Here is a 20,594-nt window from a genome sequence, read left to right as displayed (position 1 = left end):
TTAAACTGAATAGTCAGGATAATAATTGTTCTACTTCCCGAAGTGGTTCTGATGATTAAAGGAATCAATTAACTGTCAGATATAGTAGTTTAACTACACGTTGAAGTTATGGTTACTAGGTTTTTGGGTTTTTTGTTTTTTGTTTTTTAACATATCTGCATTGTCCAAGTTTGTGTAGAAAGGAACATGTAATAACTTTGTAACAAAATTAAAACAAATCTGTAAGGTCTGCTGAGCTTTTCAAAAGAATTTTTTTAATGTTTATTTATATTCGAGAGAGAGACAGAGTGTGGACCAGGGTGGGGCAGAGTGGGAGACACCGAATCTGAAGCAGCCTCCAGGTTCCAAGCTATCAGCCCAGAGCCCCACGCTCTGGGGCTCGAATCCTTGAACTGCGAGATCATGACCTGAGCCAAAGTCTGATGCTTAACTGAACCACCCCAGATGCCTCTCTTTATTTTTGAGTGAGAAAGAGAGCACATGCACGTGCACACATGAACGTGGGGGAGGGGCAGAGAGAGAAAGGGAGAGCGAGAATCCCAAGCAGGCCCCATGCTGGCAGCTCAGAGCCTAACCAAGGGTGAGATCTGACCTGAGCCAAAAACAAATCGGGGGCTCAACCGACTAAGCCATCCAGCCTCCCCAGAGTACTGGGATTTTAAATGACAAACGGAATAGGTGTATTTTTTTCACCTAAGTCATAAATACCTATGATTTATTTATTATTCCTTCTGTCTCATGTTGCATTTGTTCTCATCGTTTGAGAGAGGTGAGATGGTCATGAGAATACTTTAATGTGGAAACCCTGAGTGCATGACTTCCACTCCCCTGTCTAAACAGGGTTTGGTAAGGAAATTGGGAAGCTCCCGGAACTAGCATAGTAAACCTCTGTCCACTGCCACACCAGAGACAGAGGGGCCTTATGGGTAAAGTAATGAGGGTTAAGGGAAAACAAACGAACACTGACCTAGACCTAGATTATCTACCCAGAGAGCATTCTGTGGTAGAGCGCAGTCTCTGTGTGAAGTACTCGAAGAACACTGAGCAAACAGGCCTCCTCTTCTTTGAAATATAAATAAACGCGTGTCTCCTAGCCATCGTGGGGAGGAGGTTGGATGGAAGGTGAAAATTAAAAGGGGAAGAAGAGCTAAGGGAAGGACATGGAATCACTGTAGATTTATAGATGTAGCTTTCATTCCTTGCTTTCTTCACACACAAAAAATTACATAACGAACTTTAATTTTGCTGGAAATCAACTTGCAACATCAAACTTGCTTCCCCTTGGCCTGCCTGGGTTTCGGTCCTCACGGATTAGGAGTTATTCTGGGTGTTCCATCAGTCAGCCATGGTTCTGAGGCTCGAGAATCATTTCACACTTCGACAGCTCTTTAACTGAAGCATCAAGTTACCTCATAATCAACTTGTCTCCACTGCGTGCTTCAAACACACAAAATTCCAGCCAAATTGAAATACAACAGATGGGAAAAGTCGCCTGGAAAGAAACACTAATGAAATAGTTTTACTTTCTCTTTGAAAGCTAGAATAATATACGGATTTTAAATCGCTCAGGTTGTGTTTCAAATCCTTGGGGTTTGGAACATGAGTATGCGGCTTAAAAATCCAAGCAGTTTGGGGCGCCTGGGTGGCTCAGTCGGTTGAGTGTCCGACTTCAGCTCAGGTCATGATCTCACAGTTCGTGAGTTCAAGCCCCGCATTGGCCTCTGTGCTGACAGCTCGGAGCCTGGAGCCTGCTTCAGATTCTGTGTCTCCCTCTCTCTCTGCCCCTTCCCTGCTCATGCTCTGTCTCTCTCTGTCTCAAAAATAAATAAACATTAAAAAATAATTTAAAAAAAATAAAAAATAAAAATCCAAGCAGCAATTAATGCTTCTTCCAAGTCTTTAAGGTAATGTCCCCATTTCAGATGGGTCTTTATCGGGGTCATCACGTGCCATAGCCTCTGCCCTAGGTACTGAGCTCCTGCTTGGGCATTGCACTACTCAGTGCTTGTGAAAGCAGCCGACGCTACAATTATCAGCCTAGTGCTCGTCAGTTCTGTTCCTACACAGGAACAAAGCAAGATAAATCTAGCTAGTCAGGATCATTCTCAGCAAACCCCAAATCCCAATCTCCTCAAGCATGTAGTTAGCCTTCCGCGATAAGTATAATGCCACATGGAGGATATTGACATTGGTACAATCTACCAATCTTATTCATGTTTCCATAGCTTCATTCATATTCCTTTGTGTGCACATGTATTTAGTTCTATAGAATTTTATCACCTACTTTCACAATGACGAACACTTCCAACACCACAAGGGTACCTTGTCACACCTTTTTATAGTGAAAGCAGGCTCCCCTCTCCAAATCCTGGCCACCATGAACTTGTCCTCCATTTCTAAAATTTTGTCATTTCAACAATGTTATTATATAAATGGAATCATACACCACGTAACCTTTTGGGGTTGGCTTTTTTCACTGAATATAATTTCTTAGAGATTTATGAAAGCTGTTACATGTATCCATTGTTCATTCCTTTGTATCGCTGAGAACTATTCCATGGTATATGTCTATCACTGTTTGTTTAAACATTCAACTGCTTAAGTGTATCGGGCTGATTCCAATTTGTGGCTATTGTGGATAAAGCCTCTATGAATTTTCATGTAGAAGTTTTTAGGTGAACGAAGTTTTTATTTTCTGAGGTAAACATCTAAGAGTTCAGTTGCTGAGTCATACAGTAGTTGCATGTTTAGTCTTTTTGAGGAACTACCAAATTTGCCAGAGTGACTGTGCTGTTTTATATTACTCCTGGCAATATATGAGTAACCCAGCTTCTTGTTATCCTCGTCAGAATTTGATATCGTCGATATTTTTTTAGCCATCTGATGGGCATACAATAATATTTCATTGTGGTCGTAATTTGTATTTCCCTGATTGTTAATGATGTGTTGTGCTGATTTGCTGTCTCTCTTTCCTCTTCTGTGATGTCTCTTCAATGTCATTTGCCCATTTTCTGTTACTTTTTGCTTACTGTTGAATTTTGAGTTACTTATGTATTTTAGATACTGGTTCTTTGTCAGACGCGTGGTTTGCAGATATTTTCTCTCATATTTTATCTTCATATGTACTGCAGTGCAAGTTTTTAATTTTGATCAAACACAATTTATTGAATTTTCCTCTTTCGGGATTGTGATTTAGATGTCAAGTCTAAAACTCTTTGCCAAGAATCCCAAAGATTTTATCCTATATTTTTTTCTAAAAGTTTTATAGTTTTATGTTTCCATGTTAAATTCGTGGTCCATTTTGACTTAAGATTTATCGGAGACAGCAGGTCTATGTTGAAGTTATTTTCTTTTGCTTTCTTTTGTTTTCTTTTTCTTTTTTTTCTTTTTCTTTCTTTGTTTGTTTGTTTATGGATGTCCATTCTCTCCAGAACCATTTGTTGCAATGTTATCTTTCCTCCATTGATGTGGTTTTGAATTTTTTGCATCTTGGTCAAAAATCAACTGGGTGCGTTTGTGTGAATCTCTGTGGGGCATCTCTGTTCTATTGATCTATGGTCTATCAGACTGACAATATCTCATTGTTTTGATCACAATAGCTGGAGTGTTTGCCTTATATTGGGTATAGTAATTTTCCTCTTCACTATTTCAGCTGCTCTAGGACTTGTGACCTAGAGAATATTGGGCATGTGGGGACAAAGAGGCTTCCTTGACCAGGTATCAGCTATGGCAGGGTCCCTTCACTAAACAACCGGGTATTTAAGTGAAAGGGGGGAATCCCAGGCCTGATGAAGGATAATGCTTCCGCCAGCTGCTTGTTTGTTATGGGTCTCAGCTGATTATCCTTGCCAGTGGTGTCAGCTCACCTGTGGTTGGAGAGATTGCCATTCTAACAGGGAGAAAAATGAACCTACCCCTGACTGCTTTTGCTAATTTGGTGATCAGAAAACAATGGGTCTGGGTGGTCTTCCTCTGTAGGGTGGGGAGAAGAAAGATGCCCTGCTGCTGGGCTGTTCTCCAGTCCTGGAGTCCAAAATCAGTTCATCTCCTTACCACTTTCCAGAGTCTTCCTTCGGTTGTCTGGGGCAGCATTTTCAGAGTTTATCGTTGTATGTAGTGGGGAGGAGCAAGGATAAGGTCAGGAGTCAGGGCCTATCACATAGATATTTTTAAAAGACAATAGATAAGCAGCTACTTATTTCAATAAAGAAGATACTGGTATATCAAGAGTGGTGCTCGACTCTTCGTGCAGAATCGGACAGAAATTTCAGAGCCTGGAAGATGCGTGCCATATCCCCAATTAACTGATGTTCTTGTTCTTTATTAAAATGCTTAAACTTTTTTTCTCTTCTTTTCTTTTTTTTTCCCCCTTTGACAAAAATAGAGTCTGGGCTAAATTCCAATTTGAATAAGTACACTGATCTTCCAAATTCCCTTGGCAGTGTAAATCACACGCAGTTTTCCTCATGTTCTGTCTTTAGTGGAACAGGATGGCTGTGCACACTGAGATAGATGCCGAGTTCTACTGAGAGCTGCCTGGAGATGAGACACCTTTCAATTAAGTATCCCACCAGATTTACAATATTACCAGAGCCTACAAACTGTGTACTTGAATCAGCACTCTGTTTTTCTCCCTGATTGAAACCCGCTTATTTTCCTTGCCATTGTTTTCGAATCTGTTTGATACTTTTATGAAAATAAAGAGATCTGTTTGCTGAAAAAAAAATCATGTTGACATTTCCAAGTGCAACATTTGGATGAGTGTACTAGCTCCTGCCAATGAATCTGCACATACCTCTGTGCTTTACCCTCCCACATGGTAGTTCTATGGAGGAAAGAATCTCCACCTTTATTTCTCAATTGAACACCTTCTCTTTGCTCTTATGTCCTTTTTAAAAACTGGTGGCCCAAAGCGCTGACACCATACAGTATTTTGTATTTAGATACCATTCTATTTTTTTCCCCAAAAGATAGAATCTTAAAAACATAGAATTCATAAGATGTCCAACTCAATCTTTTTAAGGACAAATTTAAATCAATTTACATTGTATTTTAGAACTTTCAGGGAAATTTATTTCATGATATCTTTTGCAGATACATTCTAATATTGAATAGCTTTATTTATAAGAGCATTTCTGCAAGTATTAGAGGCCTTGAGACACTCTTAAAAGAAAAAAAATAATATGCAGTAGGAGAAAGTATTTTACTATTTTACTATCCCTTATGCTAATTAAAAATTGAAAATAACTTTCTAGAGCAGTAATTGTTAGAATTTTATGGATTGCAGACACTAATAATCTGATTAAAACTACATATTTCACCAAAAGAAGATATATATAATTGCAGGATACTCAGGGGTCACCAAAACCCACCCAAAGCCCCCAGATCAAGAACACTTGCTCTGAAAGGTAAGTAAAGTTTCTCTGAGAACTTCTGAAGTATCTCTTCTAAATTTTAGAATCCACCAAATGGGATGTAATTCAAGGAGGAGAATCTAAAATAAAATTTGAGTGGATCAATTATGATTCTTTGGTTATATTTAACAGAAGCAGATTCTGATTAACTTAAGAAGAAATCAAGTCACTGGAGATATTGTCTGAGTAATTCATAGATTTGAAGAAAAACCCAGACCAGAAATGACATCAAGTCTTTGGCAGACACTAAGGTAATGGGCAGTCTCTCTGAGAGGTTCATAATGACTCAGCTTCAACTCTTTTGTTACTACTACCAAAAGGGATTCAGGGTAGGCAGAAAAAAATAAGAAATACCCATTATAGAATCCATGGACTTCTGAGAAGTTAAGAATGGAAACTACTGTTATCCTTTATCTTCACTGACATTTAATATTTTCATTATGGCCACAATTATACTCTTACTTCATATTAATTTATGTCTGCATATATATCTAGATGAATTTTGAGGAACCAAGATATAAAACCTGGTCAGCCTCCAAGAAGGATATACTTTCAAACAACCTCTTCACGTGTGGCCAAAGAGTGTAACAGACAAGAAGACATTCTGAGAAGATGGAACCAGGGGCCATGGACATCAACTGAACAGAGAAGTCTTGTCAGAGTACAAAATCAGACCTAATCATGGACTTCAAGGACCAAGAAGCAGGGACCTTCATGATGTCTACACTGAGTCACTGTGGAGGGTGTGTGTCTTCCATTCTCGTTTCTGAACGAGAGAGCTGAGTGATCCATACATTGCATGTTGGGCTTGTGTTAGAGTAATGGACCAAAAACAAAAGAGAATTCTCCTTTGGCCAAAGACATCAGTAAAAGGCAGGTACTGGCAACAATTTGGAATATTCTCATTTTAATTGCATGAACATAATGAGCTCCCTGGCTGCTTTAGTGGTATATGAATTAAGATCCCCTCTGGAAAACAAAACTGTCTTGACAAAACTATGATACGTGTCTTCTGTGAACATGGCAGAATACTATTGGTGACAACCTGCCATCTGGTATTATCACAGTCTCTTAAAGGGTGTGAATATTTTTTCAGGTTCTATAAACTATATTTTTCAATATTTTCACATGATGGCCGATCTGATACATTTTTGTAAATGATCATAAGCATTGCTGTAGACCCATTTTAACATCAGCCTAATAGCCCACATGATGTGAAATAGAGCAGTTTATTCCATTGTAATCTACTGAAACCCTACTCTGTGAGGTTTTATGCTATAATTTGTGGGTGATTAAAATGCATAATATATGACAATTACAATTTAGTCCTTGCACTCAAGGAGAGTATAACCCATTATATAACAGAGAGATGAAATCTTTATTCAGAGTATTAGAAATGTTCTCAATGTGACAAGCTAATTAAACAGTAGTAGCACAATATAAGAAATAAAGCTTATCATCCAAATTTGAAGCATCCAGATTTCTGAAGGCCAAGAGTTACTGAAATCTGCAAATGATATGTGAGCATCTCATGAGGAATTTTTACTTCCCTTCAGGACATTTTTCTGTTATATCTGTAAACCACAAATGAATTTTTGGATTTTCCCCTGCTTTCTTCCTCTTTGTCTTTATGGAACTGGAGATTATTTAAGTGTTGATAAATGGAGAGTAAATATAAGCACTCTGTATGAATCATTAAATTGGAAAGCAGCTTTTCAATCCAAGTTGACTATTTTTTGTTTTTCAAGTAGGCTTCATGCCCAGAGCGGAGCTTGAACTCATGGCCCTGAGATCAAGACCTGAAATGAGATCAAGAGTCAGATGTTTGGGACGCCTGGATGGCTCAGTTGGGTAAGAGTCTGACTCTTAATCTTGGCTCAGTCCATAACCTCAGGGTCATGAGATCGAGCCCCCGCCCAGTGTGGAGCCTGCTTAAGATTCTCCCTCTCCTTCTGCCCCTTGCTTATGTGCTCTCTCTCGCTCTCTCTCTCTCTCTCCAAATAAATAAATAAATAAATAAATAAAGAGTTGGATACTTAAGTGTCTGAGCCCCCAGACACGCCCAAGTTGACTATTTTAAATACTGTTTCCATGCAGTCTTTTTTTTTTCTTTTAATATGAAATTTCTTGTCAAATTGGTTTCCATACAACACCCAGTGCTCATCCCAACAGGTGCCCTCCTCAATGCCCATCACCCACTTTCCCCTCCCTCCCACCCCCCATCAACCCTCAGTTCATTCTCAGTTTTTAAGAGTCTCTTATGGTTTGGCTTATTTTAATAGTTAATGGCTTCAGACGATTTGCTATGGCAATGATGGTCTTCGACAAAACTATGTTTGCCAAAGGTTGTTTTCCACACATTATGTTGTAAAATATGCAGACTTTGGGCACATGCTACTCCAGAAGTAACAGTTAAAACCTGGCTAAGTTCATGAAAAAATACATGGAAATTTCAAAGTTCCTACAGAAAAAAATACATACAAACAATTTTGTATATAATTAATTGTATAACAATATAACCATTAATTCATCATTAATCAAATAGTCCTTGATTAGGTTGTATCTAATATGATTTTGGCCATTTGCACAAGTTTAAACTAATATTCTTAGTGAAAATAGCATGTAAATTTTCTTTTCAAACCTGTAAAATATTATAGAGATATTAACCAACTGAGCCCAGTTTCAACAATGAGCTATATTGATTATTATTATTATTATTATTATCTGATGTCTTTCTATGTAAAATAGTAATTTGGAATCTTTTCTACAAAAGCAAACAACATTTTTTACAAATTTTCTTTATATCTTTATAAATATATCAACCACCCACAGTGGAATGAAAGAGATATTCATATGCTATCTGTATTGGTGATTCTGAAATCAATGGTTTGATAAACATAGAAAATAGTGTCATTGTATTATATGCCAGATGGGAAAAGGATTTTTTTAGAATTAATAAAACGTATTAAAAGTGCTTGATTTATTTGGATAAACTTAGGTTTGTTTAAAGCTATGGATTGAAATTATTATACATGGTAATTTGTTATATGGGTTCACTTAAAAAATAAATCATACTGTCTGTTGATGCTGCCCTCTGTGCCTGTACCAAAAACAAGGATGTTTAGCCTAAAGTTCTGAGCACATGCAAAGTCTTCAATATGTAATGAAACTATTCCGTGAAAACACACCTGTGGTTGGAAACTATTTTATCTAAATCAAGATGAATAGACTGTTTCATAGTTGATTGGACAAAAAATGTTACACCAGCTTAAAACAAGTTTCTTTCATAATGTTAATTTCAGAAATGTCCTGTGAAGGCCATTGAAAACTTTCATTAGTCTGTTATAAATGCTCCCACCTGGAATATGACCCAGGGCACACAGTTGCTTCTCGGAGGCAATTCCCTTATACATGGCTCTTGTCACTTCCCCCACTAATTTCCATTTTCCAAGAGGCAGTGGTTGGCTAGGGTTTCTTTTGAACAAAACTGAGACACAAGGTAAACATCAATTAACGAGTGTCAGAAAATCATGCAACATTTTTTTTAATGTGTAAAAATAGTCTATATGTAACAGAGGGCTCAGAGACCAGAAGTCAGTGTTTTTTGTTTTTGAAAACTTGATTTCTAAAACCTAGTTAAAAGTTTATGGAAGTTGTCAGCAATTTTCTGATCCATTTAAATGAAGACCGTCCTTTGTTACATTTCAGAAAACACTGTAACGCACACTGTGATTTTGCAAAAGGGAAAACCACAATCCTACTCTTCGGTGGAGGTGTTGGAGACCCTGAGGTGTTAAACTGCTCTTATAACGATGTTTCATAGTCACTAGAGTTGCACCCTGGGGATTATTACTATTGACTCAGAGGCAGGCCTGTGACTGCAGAAGAGAAAATTGTTTTCTCTGCTCTTACAAGAGCCCCTGAGATAGGGGGAGGAGGGTTGACCTTAAAGCACTTGAGGGCATAGAAAGAGGTAGATGGCAGGAGAATATGGAGAAAGAAACTGAATGAGAGGCCATCCATGTGTCAAAGACAATGATCTAAGGATTGTAGGAACTATGAGATGTTTCGTATCTATACCCTGGTTAACTCGATCAACACAATGGAGGGTACTTATCTAGCTATGTATTCTAATGGAGTTACTTATTAACCAAGATCCACAGACATTACTATCTTCAGCTTCTCATTAATATTTACTGATCTTCTATATGGAGATGATCTCAGTGGGGAGAATATTTAGGAAATATGTGGGGGCATTTGGGGTTGTCCCAATAATGGTAGAGAATTACTGCTATTTACTGATTGAAGGCTAAGGATGTTAGCTATCCCTCAGCATTTGAAAGAGTCACATACAACAGAGAATTCTCTTACCTCTATATGAGTTGAATGGCCCATCATTCACATAGTCTAAAGGTAAGATAATGACCCGAGAACCTAATTCTGTAAGATACAGAAAGCAAAGGTATTTTTTGCACAGATTTAAAGTTCACTGAATATTTCACGGATGCAGCAGTTGCATACACTAAGGGCGTGGTTATCTTTGAAAATTTACCAACCTTGTTCACCATTTTGGAAAATGTATCACCAATGGCAACCCCATTCCAAAAATTTGAGTGACAATTACAAACCACCTGTAAGTCAGTCTGCGTGCATTTGTATCTACTGCGTTGTCAGTGATTCCAAGCATAGGAATGAACATCGCACCTCGTGTCCTGTGTCCCATGTGCTTCCAGTGTAGTCACTCCGAACTTGTATACAGTAATAGGTATAATGTCTTATTACAAAATGATTTCCTTCGTTTTTCCTTCTTTTTAAAGGACAGGCGTTATATTTCTTTTTTATTTACTAGGAAATAATTTGTTAAATCTATCATCATGTTACCTCTTTTCTGTTTTTACCACTTTTTCTTGTATGGAAAAGATCTGGAAACAAAGTAAATATCCTTCAAAGAAGAATTAGCTGAGTCGATTATGATATATTTGTGCCAGGGAATATTTCACAACAATCAAAAAGAATGAATTACTGGGCCACCTGGGTCGCTCAGTCAGTTGAGTGTCCAACTTTGGCTCAGGTCATGATCTCACGGTTCGTGGGTTTGAGCCCTGCATTGGGTTCACTGATGTCAGCGCAGGGCCCACTGTGGATCCTCTGTCTCCCACTCTCTGTCCCTCCCTCGCTCATGCTCTCTCTCAAAAATAAGCAAATAAATGTTAAAAAGAAAGGTTTTAAAACAGAATGAATTACTTTTGTCTCAAAGAGGTTTTGTAATCCTTGGGAAGAAAAATCAAGATATGGTGAAGCATGTAAAATAAAATGCCATTTTGTAAAAATAGGCCATGATATAATATAAAATATTGATGTGTGATTATATGAGATGAATGACAAACATGGAAACATTTATACCAGGTTGTTATCATGTATTATTTCGCTGGGCTGGCAGAGCATAGGGTCATGAAGGAGAGTTTAGGCAAAGAATAATAGAGAGAAAATGCATGTGCTTGCACATTTAAGTAAAACTGCATATATATGTATAGAGAGAGAGCTGAACATTTTAATACTAAAGATTTAAATACATGAAAAAAGGAAGAACACCTATCAAAGTGGAAAAGCTATGACTGATTAAAAAATACTGTTGGGAGTTTTCATCTGAGAAAGTCATGAATTCAAAGTGTGCTTTTGGGAGCAGTTCATTTCCTATCACGTGCCTCGGTGAATGCACTCACTTCAGTTTTCTATAACTGGTGTACAGAACATGTTCTGGGTCTTACAAAAAACACGAGGCTGGGACACGTGACAAGGGATGCGTCTGCGATCACACTCCCTAAGTCTGGGTGACCTGGCCTGTGAGGATTCAGAGTTCGCGCTTAACTGCTGTGAGCTTAACCCACAACAGATTTTGCCCAATGAAGGACGTTTTTGGAAGTTCAGTTTAAAAAAAAAAAAAAAAAAAAAAGCACAAGACTGAAGCATATTTTAAAAATATTTTAAAGTCTTTCAAGTTAGAAACAAAATTTCCTGTAAGAACCGTAGCTATTTTCCTCATCGTTGAATTTTTTCAAATGCAATCCTGTTAGCCCATTTCTGATCTTGTTTTACTACTTGCTGAAAATGCAGCAATTCAGAGGGAGACACGTACATTGTATTGCATTCTAAATATGTTGAGGCAATTTTTATTGAAATTAGAGAAACCTAAACTCTAATGATTACTCAAACAATAGGTTTCTGGGAAAACAACAACAACAACAAATGAACCATAAAATGCAGAAACTAGTTCTGAGAAGGAAAACTTCTATTTTCTATTGGCCTAATACCTTATCAACAGGAAAGGTTATAGATCACTAAAAAAAAAAAAAAAAGATAAACAAATAGGGATTTTCCTCTTCAGAAGAAGGTGAGTTTTGAGCTCCTTCTGGTTACTTCTTCTTTCCTTTCTTCTTTTCCCGTGTGTCAGGAACCGGCGTCTTCTTTTCCGTCTCCGCCCGACTTGCTGCTTCCTCCGCAGCCAGAGCTTCCAATCTTAGGCGCTCAGCTTCCAGCAACTTCTTTCTATACTCTTCCCGGACACTGAAGATCTTCTGCCGGGCTTCATCTAAGGAGTCCTATTCCAAAACAAAACCTCAAGCAATTAAGGTTTACTGATAACGAGAGAAAACATTTTTTGAAAGCAATCCCTTTATCCCTCCCTTATACCCATAGATTCATGTGGCAAATTACTGAGGCCAGATGAAAATTAGGTTATGGTCTCAAATGTCTATCAATACATGAAACACGAGAAGGCAACAAAAGGGTACAAGAGATTTTAACAGAACGGGGAATAAAAGCATCAGTAGGAGAAAAAAGAGAGAAAGGTGAAGAGATAGGTATGCGTTCAAATATAATCTATAAAACATGCAGCTCATTGTGTCCCTCACAGGAATTGTGCTAAGTTACTGGTTTCCCACATTGTTCTAGCCCCAATGAAATGTGTCTGAGCTATATTTGAAGAACTTTCAAATAATATCACCTAGTTCACTGGTTACCTTTGTTATTGTCAGTTTGGCTTTCATTCAAGGACACCAAACTGAATCTGAAATCACATCTGGGTCCCCTTCTTACTCACCTCTACTCTCACCGCCGGGATCAATTGATTCACTTCGTTTTCTGGACAATACATCCCACTGACGTTTCTTCTACTTCTCTAGCTGCTCTGTATCAGTTGCCTTTGCTGATTTCTCCTTTCCCCCTTCATCTCTCTCTCTCTCTCTCTTTTTATTCCTTCATCTCTAAATGAGGGGATGGCCACATCTTAGATCTTAGGCCTCTTTCCTTGCTGATTTTATGTAGCCCCATTGCTTTAAATTCATTTCTCTACTGATGGGTCCCCCAAATTTTTTAATCTCCAGCCCAAACCTCTCTTCCAAATTCCAGAACTATATATGTAATTTCTATTCAACATCTCCATGTGACTGTAATAGATATCTAAGAATTCTGGTTTTTTTTTTTTAAGTTTATTTATTTTGAGAGAGAGCATGAGCAGGAGAGGGGCAGAGAGAGAGGGAGAGAGAGAGAGAATCCCAAGCAGGCCCTGCACTGTCAACATGGAGCTCAATATGATGCTTGAACTCATGAATCATGAGATAATGACCTGAGTCGAAACCGAGGGTCAGACGCTTAACCAACCGAGCCACCCAGATGCCCCAAGAATGCTTTTTTTTTTTTGGTCCAATACATATATCAAAAAATGTCCCAAACTGAAATCTTTCTTTCCTCTCAAACCATCAGATTTGATGGCCTCTCAACCCTATCAGTTGTTTAAGTGAAAACCTCAGAGTATTTCCTGACTCTTCACTTTCTCTTATAATATACCAAGAATCCATCAGAAAATCCTGAGTCTACTTTCAAAATATATACAATATTCAATTGCTTTTCACTACCTCCACTCTGCAACTTGGTGTGAACCACTGTTATGTGTCCAATGCATACGCCTCCTCACAGATTTATCTGCTGTTACATGTGCCCCATTCCATACTTACTTGTTTTCCACACAATATTCAGAGTACTCCTTTTAAAACAGAAGTCCAGGGGTGCCTGGGTGGCGCAGTCGGTTAAGCGTCCGACTTCAGCCAGGTCACGATCTCGCGGTCCGTGAGTTCGAGCCCCGCGTCAGGCTCTGGGCTGATGGCTCAGAGCCTGGAGCCTGTTTCCGATTCTGTGTCTCCCTCTCTCTCTGCCCCTCCCCCATTCAGGCTCTGTCTCTCTCTATCCCAAAAATAAATAAACGTTGAAAAAAAAAATTTTTTTAAAACAGAAGTCCAGGGGCGCCTGGGTGGCTCAGTTGTTTAAGTGTCCAACTGCGGCTCAGGTCATCATCTCACGGTTTGTCAGTTCGAGCCTCATGCCGGGGTTTGTGCTGACAGAACCTATTTCAAGTTCTGTGTCTCCCTCTCTCTCTGCCCCTCCCCCACTCATGTGCGTGTGCATGAGCGCACATGTCCCTGTCTTTGTCTCTCTCTCAAAAATAAATAAACATTAAAAAATTGAAAATAAAATGGAAGTCAGATCATGTTACCCCTCTGCTCTTTAGAACCCTGTCGTGGTTCTGTACATCCCTCTGAATAAACGCTAATGTCCTTACAGTCTTTTGCAAGTCCTATGTGACTACCTTGTCTGTCCACTTCCCCCCAGTTCCTCTCTGACCTCCTCTCCCACTCATCTACCCCTGGCTCACTCTGCTCCAGGGGCACAGACCTCCTTGCTGTCCTGCCTCTAACGCACCAAGTGTTCACTGCCCCGGGGCCTTTCCTCCAGCCAGTATCTCTTCTGAATCACTGTGTTCTCGTAGTGTTCCACTTTTCTTTTTTTTCAACACTTTCCCTTTCTATCATACCATACCTTGTATTTATATATTGTGTTTGTATTTTAGCGTCTTTTGCTCCACTAGTATGTGAGCTCCACAATGGCCAGGGTTTATCTTTTTTGTTCATGCTTAGGACAGTCTCTGATACAAAAATGCCCAGAAATATTTCTTGAATGAATAAATTGTGGAAATGGGAACTGTCAGAAAATGATAAACGGGTAAGGATAGTTTCTCTATAGTTTAACTGTCCTTAAATATAGTTTATATTTTTTTTTAAAAAGGGTAATTTTCTTTTTTAAAAAAATTTTTTTATGTTTATTTTTAAGAGAGAGAGATAGAGTGCAAGTAGGGGAGGGGCAGAGAGAGAGAGAGAGAGGGAGGGAGGCACAGATCTGAAGCAGCCTCCAGGCTCTGAGCTGTCAGCACAGAGCCCGAGATGGGGCTCGAACTCTGAAACGGTGCGATCCTGACCTGAGCCGAAGTTGGACGCTTAACTGACTGAGCCACCCCTGCCCTCCCCACCCCCCCCACCCCTGCCAAAAAAAGGGTAATTTTCAAAGCTATAGGCAAGAACTGAGTTAATGACCTATTAATGACTGACTTAATGGCAACATTCTAGAAATGGCTTCCCTGAAAATGTTCACAAATAAAGCAGTGATAACTAAGGGCCAATGTAGGTTTATGAAGAGGCTTTGGCTTTCTCATTTCACTTGCGTTTCTGATAGTATGGGTACAATTATGGTTCAACCTGTTGACGGTTTCCTGTTTCAAGAATGATATAATTAAAAACAGAAGGATGAACGAACTGATGCTAACCAGAAGAGAATCTTCTAGAGTGACTGTTTTGTCTTCATTGCTGAATTCTTCAAGAAATTTTGCCTGGCTTTGCAACTTGCAGAAGTTGACTGGAGACTGCAGAAGAGCTAAATGTCAGAACCAGGCTCTTCTCCACGCTTTGGGTGGAAGCAAAGCACTGTATCTACCACAATAAAATTGGCTTTACTAAACCTACTGCATGAGATGATAGTGGTGCAATATTAAGAAGAGAGAAAAAATCATCTAAAGGGTTTAGTGTAAAGTAAGTTTAATATATATCCGTAACCTCTTGAGGATAGGCATGCTTTTCTCCCATCTGATGAGAAATGTCGTGCTGACGATGTTTCTATTAAGATAGCTTCAATCAAAACTAGGATTTTTGTACCTCACACTTAAAGAATGAGATCTGAATTAAAAACCATCCCAGGTGATACGTCTTCCCTTATGGCCTTCCCATCTACTGCATTTTCTTGTCTTTTAAACACAGAAAGAAACTAGCTGATTGGCAATAATGAATTTCCCTTTTGTCTTATAATATTTTAATTTAAACTATTTTCTATACGATATGAACTGAATTTACATAATTTAAACATTCATTTATGGATTCACTGATTCATTTTTGAAACAAATTTCTGTGAAATAGACATCTCTTCCAGGTTTGGGGTATTCAACAGTGAATCAAAGTTCCTGTTCACATATGATCTATATTCTACACAAGATATATTTAAAATGTGTGCATGTTATATACATATATATGTTATATATGAATATTATATATTTATATATGATAAAGAAATACTTCTAATATTTATAAATAACATGTATCAAATACATACCTTCCCATGCTGAACCATGGTAAATCCTGTAAAGAAAATAATAAGGCCAGATACAGGTATACAAATCTTGAAGGGTGCTAATTGAAAAATAATAGCTTAGAGAAGATCTCTCTAATAAAATGGCAATAGATGAAAGATCGCAGAAAGTGAGGCTATAAACCATTTGGCTGTCTAGAGGAAGAATATTCCAGGAAGAGGTGGGAGCAAGCCAAAGGCTCAGAGGTGGGAACATGTCTGGCTATTAGTGGAAAGGTGAGGTCAGTTTGGAAAAAAAAAACAAAAGGAAAGCATATAGAATCAGAGAGAAAAGATCAGAGAGGAAAGTGGACACTAGATTATAGAGAGCTCTAGACACCATAGTTAAGCCTTTATTTCTTAGTGGAAAATGAAGCCACTACTGGAGTGAGATAGTCCCACTCTCCATTTTAAAGATGTACTATGATCTGCACCAGCGCAGTTCATAAAGGGTCTGCAGTTGTTCTCCAGGCCTAGGGTAGCACTGCACTGTGTATTAGCATGCTAGGGCTTTCGTAACAAAGTGCCACAGACTGGGTGGCTTAAGGAACAGTAATTTAATGTCTCAGGGTTACTGATGCTAGAAATTTGAAATCACGGTGTCAGCAAGATTAATTCTTTCACTGAAGTTGTATGTGACCATGTGACTAGCTTTGGCCAATGCAATGTGGCAATGAAATGTAACTGTGAGAAGGACCCTCTGCTCAACTTCACTGGACCTGTAGCTACAAGGAGAAATACTCTTTTACTGTTTTCATCCAGTGGTTGCTCAACAAAGGCCTATGGAAAAATCTGGCTCATTGCCTAGTTTTCCAAATAGAATTTATTGAAACACATGTAGGCGTTATCCTTGACTGAATTTGTGGTAACAACGGCAGAGTTAAGTAGATACAACATATGGTCTGCAAAGGCAAAAATATTTACTATCTGGCCCTTTATAGAAAACAAGTTTGCCAACCCGTCTTAAACCACTGAGACACTGTGGCTGTCTGTTACCACAGGATAAAATAGTTTATCCTCATGGTTAGAGCCATTTTGGCTTCTAACAGAGATTCCATTGTAGGACATGATGGAAGCAGTGAGATCAGTCAGGAGGCTATGGCAATAGAATAGAAAACACTGAATAGGACACTCTGAATAGAAAACACAGACCATTTGGACTATGGTGGTAGGGGTAGAGAGAATGAAAGGTGATTGAATTAGAGATATGTTTTAAAAATGTTGGTAAACGTTGATTACGGGTTAGATGAGGGAGGTAAGAGAAGTCAAGGATGTCTCCAAAGTCTGTACTCTGAGCAATGGAAAGACTACAATTGCCCTTCCTGGGTGGGGAATATTGATGGAGGAAATGTTTGGGCTGACATGAAAGAGAGGGCAAAAATGACAAGAATGATAGAATAATGGATTTGGAGAGGTTTGGTTTAAGATGCCTATTGGACAAACAAGAGAAGGTGTCAAAGAAGCATATTCCTCAGATCAGCTAGTGCTGGAAACAACATAGAGAACCTAATGTCACTGTGGCTGAAACGTTTAGAAAGTCTTGTAGCCATCAGTATCTTTGGGAGTGTGTGTGTATGTGTGTGTGTGTGTGTGTGTGTGTGTGTGTGTGTGTTGTAGGAAAGAGGGAGGGAAAAAAAGTCTTTATCCACTATAGTGGAAGTCAGCGATATATATTTATCGAATTTTCCCATTCCTTGTATGATACTTCCATTTTTAATTAAACTTGGTCTTCTTCACTACGCTAATCCACCCCCCACCCCTTTTTCATTTTGGCCCTTGTCTAAATAAAGCAACTTTAGTCTTCTGCTAGGGTGGAGGGACAGTCACCTGGCTACAAAACATTGAGTTGGTGATCTGAAAATGAACTACTTCTTAAATAGCTTCAAGCCAAGTAAAACCAAAAGTCTTGTCTTCCTCCCACCTCACCTCCATTTCTTCATGTGGCTGATGCCACCAATTGCTGAGCCTTTTAGGGATTCTATGGAGCGAATTGGATTGATTGTTTAAGAGCTTTTCTACTGCCACCTTACAATTTGGGTGCCTCAAGTCTATTAATACGTTCTTCATCCAGCTCTCTGTCAACTTCACAAGTATTTGGTCATTGTCTTCTTTCTCCTTCTTATTTTGTGGATAGATTCCCAATACTGCATTTTGGAGGGGTTTAAGGAAGTAAGTGAAATTAAATGTGTTTCACCATTTCTCCACCTTTTCTGAGGAGCTGACAACTAAATACTTTCAAAATGTCTTTCTACCCAGTCCTACTTGATTCTATGGTATCTTTTCAACATTATAAGAGAATGTATCAACTCTGACCCATGGGTGTATGTTGAGACTCACCCGCATTTCCCCATACATCTCCAGGATTTTATCCTTTATTTTAAGCTGTTCCTCTTGCTCAATGTCTCGAATGCTGAGTACTCTGGTCCTATACTGTCGGAACTGGTGAACCTCTTCTGCCTTTTGCATTGCCTGCTGCTGGTTCAGATCCTCTGTTTGTAGCACAGGATCAGCGTCTCTTGTTTTTCTACAAAGACATCACAGGAGATGCATAAATCATTTGGGAACACTGCGATGAACTTTAGAATTCAAATAATTTAAATTCGTCTTGACAGTGTGGTAGACTGAATCCAATAGAATATTAGCAATGGAAAGAATACACTGTTATTTTTTGATTGGCTATGCTCCATTTACTGGTTCACTAATATTTTAGGAAACAATTCTAGAGAAATACCAGTAACATTCGAGCTCCATCTGATAAGGTGTTCGTGGGATTGGTGTTGGAAACTATGAGATTATTTTGGAGGTTTTCTTTTTAATTTATGCGGCTAAATAATGTTGAAATATTTTCAAACTTATAAGTATGCTTGAGTAACTATCTCTCTATTAATCCTATTGTCTTCTTCTTAATAAAATTGAACCTACTAAAAAATTAAATTAAATTAAATTAAATTAAACCTACTTAAATAATGCCAGCAGACCTAGTGGGAATTTTTTGTAGCTCAACTCCCCTTAATCAGCTTGCAAACTAAAATGTTAAAGAAAATACTTAAATGCTTTTATGATTGACTTAATAAAAGATTTGCTAAATGGAAGATGTAAAACCACGTACATCTAGAAATTTGAATATACTGAAAATATATTAAGCATTTAATTTCAAATTTTCACTAGTTTAGTAACTGGTTATCCCTGTATCAAAAATTCTGTGAACAGAGATGTTTGCATTAATCGTGTCTATTAAAACTTACCGTACATATTGTGTTATGTCTACACATTCTAGTGCTTTTCGAATAAGTTGTGGAGACATTTCCAAAATTGTTGGGGATCGCGAACGAGGCCCTGTTGAAAAAATAAGTCCTAGATTTTCAAAAAAGAATAGACACTGACAGACAGTTACATCTCATTTTAGTTAAAAATAATATCTTCTGTTTAAGAAAAACCACCACCATTTTGGGCACCTGGGTGGCTTAGTCAGGTAAGCATCCAACTTAGGCTCAGGTCAGGATCTCACGGTTCAGGAGTTCAAGCCCCGGGTCAGGCTCTGTGCTGACAGCTCAGAGACTGGAGCCTGCTTCAGATTCTGTATCTCCCTCTCTCTCTGCCCCTCGGCCACTTGCACTCTCTCTCTCTCTCTGTCTCTCTCAAAAATATATAAACATTAAAAAAAAAAAACACTGATTGGACTTACCTAATTTAATATTATTTTAATGTGACTTTATTTTAATGTGACTCAATATGATTTTATTAAAATTTAATGATATTTCGTATTTGTCCTCTAGCTGGTGTTACTGTACTTACAGCAAAATGAAGGAGATGGGCAAAGTGCATATACTCTATAAGCAGAGTAACAGAACGTTATCATGACTGTAGTTAAGTGAAGGTAGAGACAAAAAGGAAAAGTCCTACTGTACTTCATTATAAACAAATTAAGTGACCCAATATTGAAAACACTTAGTCTAGGCATGAAAGGTCTCATAAGCATTATGGGGGTGGAATGTAAAAATACTTAAGACATAGTACTCTAATTCAAGAAACTTGTAGATCCAGCGGAGTGGGTAACATACACCGAATGCAAATCAAGTTAGCAGGAGATCTCTACCCCAGGGACCCATAGGTACCCACTAGAACGTACTTAAACAAGAGACTTTAGAGTCTAAAATAGTAACCATTCAGCCTTCCCAGGACATTTAATCTCCTGTTTAAAAATTTCTGGAGTATAATTTACATGCCATCAAATTCCCCCATTTTAAATTTTTTTTTTTCAACGTTTATTTATTTTTGGGATAGAGAGAGACAGAGCTTGAACGGGGGAAGGGCAGAGAGAGAGGGAGACACAGAATCGGAAACAGGCTCCAGGCTCTGAGCCATCAGCCCAGAGCCGGACGCGGGGCTCAAACTCACGGACCGCGAGATCGTGACCTGGCTGAAGTCGGACGCTTAACCGACTGCGCCACCCAGGCGCCCCAAATTCCCCCATTTTAAAAGTGTAATTCAATATGTTTTAGTAAGTTTACAGAGTTGCGCTACCAGCGCCAAAACCCAGTCTCAAAACATTTCCGCTCTCCACGCAGATCTCCTGGGCTTTTTACATCCCCTCTCCATTCTCACCTCAAGCCTTGGGCAGACATCCATGGGCTCTGTCTCTACAGATCTGCCTTTCCTGGATATTCAATGTAACTA

The 20,594-nt window shown here is 38.6% G+C and overlaps 1 protein-coding gene across 6 annotated transcripts in view; it reads right to left on the bottom strand.

Annotated features, from left to right (window-relative positions):
• Positions 1 to 11,556: 11,556 nt before the first annotated feature.
• Positions 11,557 to 20,594, bottom strand: part of ADGB (androglobin) — a 160,645-nt gene continuing 151,607 nt past the window's right edge. For all 6 annotated transcript variants that reach the window (XM_047857999.1, XM_047858001.1, XM_047858000.1 and 3 more), the window contains 3 exons: positions 19,163 to 19,253; positions 18,255 to 18,441; positions 11,557 to 12,013 (listed from right to left, as the gene is read on the bottom strand). In XM_047857999.1, the coding sequence (XP_047713955.1) occupies positions 11,828 to 12,013; positions 18,255 to 18,441; positions 19,163 to 19,253 (464 nt within the window). In that variant the 3' untranslated portion in view covers positions 11,557 to 11,827. The remainder of the gene's footprint in view (positions 12,014 to 18,254; positions 18,442 to 19,162; positions 19,254 to 20,594) is intronic.

This window comes from Prionailurus viverrinus, chromosome B2 (assembly GCF_022837055.1).
Source record: "Prionailurus viverrinus isolate Anna chromosome B2, UM_Priviv_1.0, whole genome shotgun sequence".
Taxonomy (NCBI): Eukaryota; Metazoa; Chordata; class Mammalia; order Carnivora; family Felidae; genus Prionailurus; species Prionailurus viverrinus.
Note: the sequence above shows the minus strand (reverse complement) of the source record. Positions and strands in the feature narration are given on the sequence as shown.